The sequence below is a fragment of the Diachasma alloeum genome, unplaced genomic scaffold (genome assembly GCF_001412515.2).
Source record: "Diachasma alloeum isolate Michigan unplaced genomic scaffold, Dall2.0 Dall_scaffold_00435, whole genome shotgun sequence".
Classification (NCBI taxonomy): Eukaryota; Metazoa; Arthropoda; class Insecta; order Hymenoptera; family Braconidae; genus Diachasma; species Diachasma alloeum.
In genome coordinates, this window is record NW_021680574.1 from 3,014 (window position 1) to 12,690 (window position 9,677).

The window sequence follows — 9,677 nt, forward strand, 5'->3', positions numbered from 1 at the left end:
ATCACCACGTCCACATATCCTGACCAAGGTCGAAATGGTCGTCCTGAAGGTGCTGATGGGTCTCCCCAGGATTCAACGTTGTATCATCACCCTACTTCTCATGTTTCAGGTACTCGTCACGTCCTCACGTTCTGATGGAGTACCTGATACTAGCGATATATACGGAGAGCTCCCAACACTTTGATACTCATAGTCAGCCCAAGGAGCAGTCTCCTGACTGAAATATCGCAAATCATATCTGATGAACATTGACCAATCAATCATTAATTAATGATTTGTGGATTTATTAATTTGAAGCAAATTAATTAATCCAATTGATGAATTCTAATTTTTTTTACCAATTATTATTTTTTGCTAAAAAATAATCCAATTAATTTGGATTATTTTTGGGCAATCATTAATGAATAATTGACGAATTAATTAATTTGGAGCAATACTCACTGTGCAATTGGAGTAATCCCACATAATGAGCACAAATTTTGTTATCACTTACTCATTTCGCGGATAAATTAGTTTTTTAATTAAAAAATGTAAAATTAACTGTTTTTTAACCTTCAGACACTGGAAAACGTAACCTATATTAATAGCAGAACGTTTTTATTGTAAACGAGCCATCACATTTAAATGGTCTAGGGAATTTCCGTCAGCCATACCCGTGTCGGTAACTTGACCCTGTCGGTAATTTGACGCTTTCGGCAGAATGACCCCCACCCCAGAATGATCCCCACCCCTCTGCCCTAGTGATCACTTTTACCGGCAGTTATGGCCGGTAATACCCGCAAAATTCTGTTTTACCAATAGAAAAACTTATTCAGTCATAGGTAATCATTTTCGGCTGTCTACCATTTCAAACACAGGGACAAATGCAAGGTTGCCATTTCGCCCCCTACCATATTGTAGCATATACATTTTAAACAAGTATATTGAAGAAAGTTTGCACTGTGCTATTTATGAAAAATTCTAAGAGTAGGTTATCTTATCCATTGCACATTCAAGCTAATGGATTAATTTGAATATTGCTATTTCAATTGTTTGTCCGACTCGGCGTGTGGAACTCGGGAAATCTGGTCTCAAGCCATCAAAAATCGAAAAGACACGATAATTTGAATGTTTGAGATTGTTTCTCGAAAAAAAAATCACGTGGTTGACAGTACTTCAAATTTTGAGAATAGTTTTTAAATATTCTCAACAACATGTAAATCAAATTTTATGCTTTAAGCGAATACCGCAGTTCTGTATATCTTTCTTTATTAACGCTGAGGAAGTACTTTGAAGTCTAATGACATTTTCTACAGATAATCTCAATTGTATCACAAAGGTGTCACGTCAGATAATCCTGGGAAAATTGATCCTGAATAAAAATATCCTGACCAAATTAATCCCGAGACTATTTCATCCTGGTAAAAATATCCTGCGGTACATCATTCTAAATTTTTAAATTGTCTAATTTTCATATTTAGGGTTTTGACATCCATCAGGAAATTTTGTTAGAATTATTTGAGTAAGATAATTTTTCCAGGATTATCTGACATGGAAACTAATAAAAATATAAGGTTTATATGTAGCGCAAACAGGACGGATCAGGGAATAGATGTGAAATCAATTAGGATTTTATGTACGTCAAAATGTTTTGATTGGAAGCTGTTTTTTTATTTTATAAAAAAATACAGTTGGAGCCGAGGAGAGGAACAGACTCGAACTCTCATCTCATAATGGACACCAATATAATTTAAATACAGCGGAGAACTATATATGTGCACAATAGAATAATATTTTGTCTAAACATTTGATAAAATCGAATAATATGAATCAATCATCTTGCGCTCAACTTGACATCATTAATTTTTCTCTATAAAATCTATATAGAAATAACAAATATCACTTTATACATGTAGAAACAACCTGCCGCTGAATCCTACTTTCAGTCCCAGCACCAGGGTCTGGATGTGATTCCCTCAGCACAATCTCCTCCTTCTCTCCAGACCCAGCAAAACCATCCCTGAACCCAGAGAATCCCCAAAATCCCCAGTAGAAGATGTCTCTAAACTATCCCTGATCTCCTCCCTGCCCCCAATTCTCTCGAAAACCTCTTCCAACATCTCTAATATCGCCACAAAATCCCCTTGAATCCCCAAATCCTCCATATCCCCAGTGTCTTCAGTGGGATGGGCCCTCTGACAGCTGTCAAATCCACGTGGTTTCTCCCCCCCAAAGCATGTCAACAACATCACCACCAGTCCTCAGACACCTCTCCAACTCCCCATCGCCCTCAAATACCATAAAATGCCTAACACTAAGTACTAACTACATCTAGAAACATGCAAATCTTCACAGTTGGAGAAGTTAATTATTCCAGTACGTAAATTGCAATGTGGGGGAATCCAGAGGTCTCTTTAGGATTATTAACGGATGTAATTTTCTTCTGCATATCGTTGCACTGTAGCCAAGTCCCGCCTGATCTGATACAGTAAGCGATAAAATGGCCTAACTGGTAATCAACTATACCAGCGAGTCTGAGAATAACAATGACAAAATTAATATTTCAATAGTCAGTATATTACTCTCATATCGAAATCACTTACCGATACTTTCTGTCTAATTCAAGGGATACTGGAAAATCACTCAGAAAACCCTTAATTGCTGTCTTTGAATCAATGGCAACTCTCACATCTAATTCAATGCAGATATGAATATTCAATTCAGTATTTTCGGTCACGGTTCCATTGCATTCTGGTTCTCGACATTTAATGTTGGATATTTGGCTGTGATAGAGTAAGGCTTTCCGTAAGCATCCATAGCCCTGTCGTCGTATCAGCTTTTCATTTACAGCGAGGAGTAGTAGTTCGTCGATCTTTTTACCGGAACAGTCCGAAACACTGCAATTATAGGTTCTAAATCCACTAGGCTCGTCAGAAAAATAATTACTCCATACCCTTGCGATAAAATCCTCAGCATCGAGAATGTATGGATGTATGGAAGTGTTACTCGCGTCTTTTCCAATAAAATAAAATTGGTTGAGAGTCTTCAAACGTTCAAATAAAATTTCCTTCGTGAGTCCACTTTTACAAAAATTTGACGTAAATAGCAGTAAAGGATTGTCAGATTGCTCCATAAAGCCGCGATAAGGACTGTCTAAAGCGGAGAACTGTATTATGTGTACAAGTGCATCAAAACCACAGGTCATGGTGACACTAACTTTGATCCCAGTTCTCAGTTTCCTTTCAGGTTGAGCCTCTTCGGTCTTAAAATTCCATGGGTAGTCATATTTTATTTGGATCCAGTTGCACTTGATACCATTGAGCAGTAAAGATCCTTTCTTTTTTGATACTTTCTTCTCATTTAATATCGCCGTTTCCGGATGGTTCTGAAAATAAAAACCTTTTGCCTTCACTTTGAGTATTTCCATTTCTTTCTTTTTCCTATCAGCAACTCTAATTTCCTGCCTAGTATCACCCTCTTCGTCCAATATAATGATGCCGTCGTGATCCGATTCATCAAATTTATTACAACTTTCAACATTTTCTTCAATCTTGGAAGAACCACTTGGCGTATTACTATCACGGGGAATAGAATTGCCACATAAATCAATGCTCTCGTCGGTTGTGCTGTCATCATCCCTCTCAAATTTGAACTTTGGAAATACATTCGACTTTTCAACATATGTCGGCTTGTGATGACTTTCGAAATGTAGAGTCCTACCATAAGAATGGTCCAAGTGTGGTGAACTGGTAAAATTCGGTTAAGCATCGAGCAAATCAGCTGATTTTGGTGTTGACGGGGCATTTCATTGAATTCTTTGTTTCATTAGTCAGATACTCTGAAAGTTTGTCGTAGTCGCTTTTATGATACTCTTTGCCTTCACCTACCACTTTGTAGTTCGCTACTTTGCTTATGATGTCTTGAGAGGAACTATCCATTTGTTTTTCTTTCGTGGCACGCCGTCCGGTCTCTGCTGCGAAGTCTAAAAAGTCCGATAGAATATTTCCTGTATCTAGACGACAAGAAACTTCCGGCTTATCATCACTCTCAGTTAACTCATGATCGGAGGTATCACTGTTAACGGCGAAATCACGATCGTTTCCAAGTCCTCGCCAGTTTTCATAACTCAAGAAATCTGAATCATCAACGTGTTTCTTTTTTGGCGGAGGTTTTGAAAAATCATTTTGTCGTTTGGTGCCTCTTTTACCTACAACAGAATCTGAAAGTGGTCCATATTTATGGCCAAAATGTGTTAATTTAGCAGATAATAAGTTGGCACCACTAGAAAGACTTTGGCAATGCTCCAGCACAAATCTGTTCCCAGAACAGGGCAATCGTGTGTGTTGGAAGACGTGTCTTCGCAAGTAAGCAAAGTACCCTTCCTGGTGGCTGGTTGATGCATGCCTATCACCTGCGTAGACCGGGAGTGCTGTAGCTGTCCAAAGTGGAAACTCTTTGGCCAGACGTTCGNTAGACCGGGAGTGCTGCAGCTGTCCAAAGTGGAAATTCTTTGGCCAGACGTTCTAAATCCTTCACGAACCCTGGTAAATAAAATGCATTAACAGACCCTCCTGACAAACTTGATGTTCCGCCTACATCCATAAGTTCCTTAATCCATTGATGAGTGGATGTTTCACTTGTACCCTCTTCAAAGGGTTTGGGTTCATTCTCATTTTCTTCCAGGTACGTGGTCATGGAAGCCTCCAAATCTTTGATAATTTTTTTTTTATCACTGATCTGCTCTTCTAATTTTTTCTTAGCGTCTTTTACCCTCAATGTAATCATTGGCGTTGAAATCATTGCGTCATCGTAAGGTTGTAACTCTACGATCCATATCCAAAGGAAAATCCTCCGAAATTCCTCTACGCTACGAGTGTCCACTAGCAGAGCAACATAATGAAGGTAAAACTGTTTGATATAGGGGTGATCTTTGTCCTTCAGCGATTTCCATTTGAACACGAACCCCATTACATGAGCTACATCAATTCGGATAAGCGTCCTGATTCCCAAAGGTTGTATTTTTCCATTCCAAGCCCAAGTAAAAAGTGCGTCAACGTAGTCTTTCAATGTGAGCTCATTAAACGTAACACACGAAGCCATAGGTATGGCACGCTGATAATCGCTCCACACCTCACCGGGTGCTTTGGCACCTGACTCTCTCCATGATCTCAGCCAAAGTTCTGTGAAAGCTTCAGTGTGTATTTCTGTTACCATTTGACAAACACAGATGGTCTTTCCCTCAAATTTGATTGTAATAGTATATAAATAAGCATGTCCAGTCATTCTCCCTGGACAAATTTCAAAACTTTTGATAAATTTTCCCGAGGCATCTATTGAAATGGCTGACAATTTTCCCAATAATCGAACATACTCGTTGAAAACTTTCACTTGATCAGGCGTCCAATAGAAGATGAAAAATTTTGAGCATCCTATATTGTGTATCGCGTTAGGAAACAGAGGATCTGTAACCATTTTCTGTAGACATTTAATAACATCAATTTTTTCATTTTTCGGCAAGCCAGTTCTTTTTTTTTCTCCTTCCATTCTGATCTGCCTGTAGATATAATTCTCTTGAACATGAGGTGGAATATTCCCCCCGCATTTCATATCATTCCTCAATAGTTCTTCTCGATAATTACTCGCAGTCTGTGTCTCCAGTCTCTTCCCAACCTGTTCTCTTTCGAGGCCCCTCACGGGTCTCGTGACTTCAACGTGGTAGTCTCGGCGTGTGTCACGGGTTTTGATTGTCAGTTGCAAGCCTCTCTCGTCAGGTTCTTTATCCGAGGTACCGATCAAAATGTTTCGACAATTCTCCTCGTCTTTACAGTAGGCTTCAAATTTTAAATACGGTTTATCCTTCTGTGAGTTCGGATTTGAACGTACGTAAGAGTATTTCGCAAGGAATGCACAGTTGAAAGCGTATTTTTTGTAGAAAGCGCCAGTTATAACTGAAGCCCAAGTTTCCTTTTTCAGTCTTGTTTTGCTCTTAGTGTCGTCGGGTTTGATTAATTCCCATTCTTCTCTAGACAGTTGAAGATGGAAAGTTTCAAAGTCCACTTGGTTTTCAACATTAGAAGTATCAGGTACGTAGTCTTCGGCGACATCTTCGAACTGTTCACCATCAGAATCTGCCTGAGCGTCAATGAGTAGAAGTTTGGCTTTTGGGGCTACTGATATACCCTGATTCCTTCGGGCTTGACTCACGTCCCCTCGCTTATCATATCTTACGTGTGTATAAATTGAACGAGGAATGAGACGACCATCCATGTCGCAACTCATTTTGTGCCATATAGGATCTGAATGGGCTGGAAAATCGTTGGATGAGAAACGGTCGATTTATTTCTCGATTAACACGATAACCTCTTCCTGAGAGACGTTTGCTATGCGGCCCATTTTCGAGGAATGTAGACCTGAAAATTAAAAATGCAAGAATTTATACATTATACTTTTTTATGTGAAATATACTCGTGTAGTCACGTCAGTAATCACAACTGGATGATAATGTTTGAGTTTCGACCTGTATTGACAAACGAACTCACGTTAGTTAAAAATACAACACCTGCCGAGATGTACATCAATTCATTCCCATGATTCATATTCTACCATTATACTTGCACATCAACGTATAAAAGTGATTTCATGATGAATAATTCACTTCACTAAAAGATGTGGCGTTTGACAGTGCAGCTATGAAAAAATTACAACTATGGATTATGAAATCCAAATGAATCTGTCAAATTTCGTGTTTTCCAAATTGAGTTCTATATTCGGTAAATAAAATCTCGTGGGTTATGAATGACCGATTACTTCGAGTCCCGTAATGAATCATGTGCAATTAATTTTCCTCTATTGTTGTTTATCTTTCTTCCAGGTTATACAAAAAATGCTTACCTTCAGAACAAGGGACAACAATGGGGGAATTTTTATATTTCTTAAAATGCCTTAATCGTTTTTAAACTGAAAATATCACTAAACAATTTCAAGAAGTAGTAAATGAATAATTAAGCAAAACAAAAATGGGCTTATGCTCTACTTTGCCGATACATGAAAATAATGATGAAACCTGTTTTNAAATGCCTTAATCTTTTTTAAACTGAAAATATCACTAAACAATTTCAAGAAGTAGTAAATGAATAATTAAGCAAAACAAAAATGGGCTTATGCTCTACTTTGCCGATACATGAAAATAATGATGAAACCTGTTTTATGATATAAGAGATGATGGTAACATAACAGTCAAATCTTTTTTTTGTAAGAATAAAAACATTTTTGATTAGAAATCGAATTCTCAACGTATTCATAATTACATTTTGCAACGTATAGAAATTCGATTGTTTATGTAAACTCTTCTTACCTCACAAAAAATTAGATTTCCATTTTGATTCGTATGGTAAGTTCCATAAGTTGTAATTGTATATTTAACTCAATAATAAATAAATAAAATTATTAAATAAATAAATTAAAGTAATTATTCAAGTCAATAGTTGGATCACGCAGTGAAACTAATTAAAATTCTAACAAACTGACAACGAATATAGCCATAAAAGATGGATAGAATTTTTCATATTCATAACTTCACTGTTAGGCAAATGTTGCTTGAATCTGTCCCTCGGCATTGATTGCTCATTAACAATGCAGAAAACACATAAATCCATGTAGATCGAGCATGTGTCACGTCTTAAGTACATAATTAACGAACTAGAATCGGGTCATCTTAGAGTGAATAAACAGGATGTGCAGTGGTCAGGGAAATGTGGAAAACCTGGAAATGTCAGGGAATTTGAACGCTCTGGAAACGTCATGGATAAGTCAGGGAATTTCTAAAATTTTCTGGAATTTTGTAATTAAAATTTGGTTTTTGGAGGATGAGATGAACGACATGAGAAAATATAGCTTATTTCACATACCACGACGAGTTCACTATTCCTATCGTTGAATCATCTGTTATATCGCACAAATAATTTAAGGGAAGACCCTACTGAAACTTAAAAGGGCCACAATTGAAAATTAGGCCCATGGATGGGTTTCCATCCGTATACTTACTCGAAAAAACGAAAATTGACACGCCTTAGGACTTTCTCGGGTGACGGGAAAATGTAAAAAACACGAAAAACCCGGGTTTTTACTTCAAAAAAGTCCTGTGCTGCAAGCACTGGACGAATCTCGTTCAAATTTTGACACAATCGTTGGTACACCAATACGAAGAGAAGTAAGGATCCTTTTTTCGATCGGACTGTTATTTTACCTGATATCACGCGTAAATAAATGAAATTATAAAATCACGAAAAATTAAAATATCTAAATTCCTCCCAAAAGCAATGCGACCATTTTCTTCAGTGAATGTGGAAATAGGTCAAATCGCTTTTGGCGGGATTTTAATTTTTTTATTTTTCATGATTTTGTGATTTGATTGATTGACGCGTAATATCAGGCAAAATAATAGTCCGAAAAGGCACGGACGTTTGTCCTGATTCGATTGTTTCCTGACCTGAGAAATCCGTCAAAATTTCAACCAAAAAAAGTCACTGTGGTGAAACACACCAGTTTAAATTTTAAAAACATGGCAAGAAAAGCTCTATTAAATTGTGGGACTTTTAAGTTTTAGTAGGGTCTCCCCTTAATGCGTTACAAGTACAATATGCACTAGTCAAATATCCTTGAAGGATTAGTTGTTCGTCGCAATAAAAAAAATTTGTTTGATAAACCCAGAATATTAATTGGTTATAATACTCGAATAAGTCTATTAGTTCAACATTTGGTCTCACAAAAGTGATCAAAAGGTCTGGAAAACCTGGAAAAGTCAGGGAATTCCAAAAAACTTTTCGCTGGACACCCTGATAAAGTGCTAAGAAACTAACATCCATATTCATGTTTGTGAAGTTGATAATTGTATTATTTTATGCGACGCTTACATTTCTCTGGAATCTTCTTGAGTCCATTATATAATTAGAGTTGAAAACTGATCCTTTCCTTGGATGCCAGAATGTAATTTTTCTAAAAAAAGATTTATGCAAATTTAAATTTAAGTAAGTGGAGAAACTGGTATAGCAACATTACATTAAATTATATCGAACATTATATTATATCGAAGTTCATACCTTCACATATCCTTGGATTTCTTCCTTACATGTTTCAAACTAAACCCTGTGTTTGTGCCATGACAACTACAAATACCATATTTCTGTCTCCGGTACATTTTCTGCAAAAAAATATTCAATTATTGTAGAAATAAGGCAGAATAAGGAAAAATCGAAATTTTTGACGTTTTATAATAGATTCATGACTGCGAGCGACATTCATATATTGAGGTCACCGTAGGGGATTACACAGTGAGATCAATTTCCTTTCAGTGCATAAGAAAATTCAACAACATCGCCCATAGTTACACGCCTTATTATACTTCTTATAATTGGGAAAAACATGAAAAGTGTCTATTTTGGGAGGCTAGGAGAAACTCTGCAGAGTTCTGTAAATTCTGGATAGTTGGATAGACACATCGAATGAATCATTATTTATATCACGCCCAATCACAATCCTACAAGCAGGTGCTCTTACAGCTCAGTCTCTCCTTAACAGATTGAGAAATGCAGCTCGTTATCATTTCGAAAAATGCATTGAATAATAATCAATAAGCCATGACAAACGCCTTAAGTTCAATACTAAACACTACGAAGATTGAAGCTGGTGAACGATCCATG

General features: G+C 37.0%; 2 protein-coding genes across 2 annotated transcripts; both read right to left on the reverse strand.

The window, feature by feature from the left end:
• Nucleotides 1-1,634: 1,634 nt before the first annotated feature.
• On the reverse strand, nucleotides 1,635-4,440 carry LOC107042282. Its single transcript, XM_015263280.2, has 2 exons — nucleotides 2,583-4,440; nucleotides 1,635-2,513 (listed from the first exon to the last, which is right to left on the reverse strand). Exons 1-2 carry the CDS (start codon nucleotides 3,404-3,406, stop codon nucleotides 2,348-2,350), a joined length of 990 nt encoding a protein of 329 aa, XP_015118766.1. The 5' UTR covers nucleotides 3,407-4,440; the 3' UTR covers nucleotides 1,635-2,347.
• LOC107042280 lies at nucleotides 4,387-9,667 on the reverse strand. Its single transcript, XM_015263278.1, has 4 exons — nucleotides 9,535-9,667; nucleotides 9,078-9,178; nucleotides 8,892-8,973; nucleotides 4,387-6,389 (listed from the first exon to the last, which is right to left on the reverse strand). Exon 4 carries the CDS (start codon nucleotides 6,256-6,258, stop codon nucleotides 4,387-4,389), a length of 1,872 nt encoding a protein of 623 aa, XP_015118764.1. The 5' UTR covers nucleotides 6,259-6,389; nucleotides 8,892-8,973; nucleotides 9,078-9,178; nucleotides 9,535-9,667.
• Nucleotides 9,668-9,677: the final 10 nt, after the last annotated feature.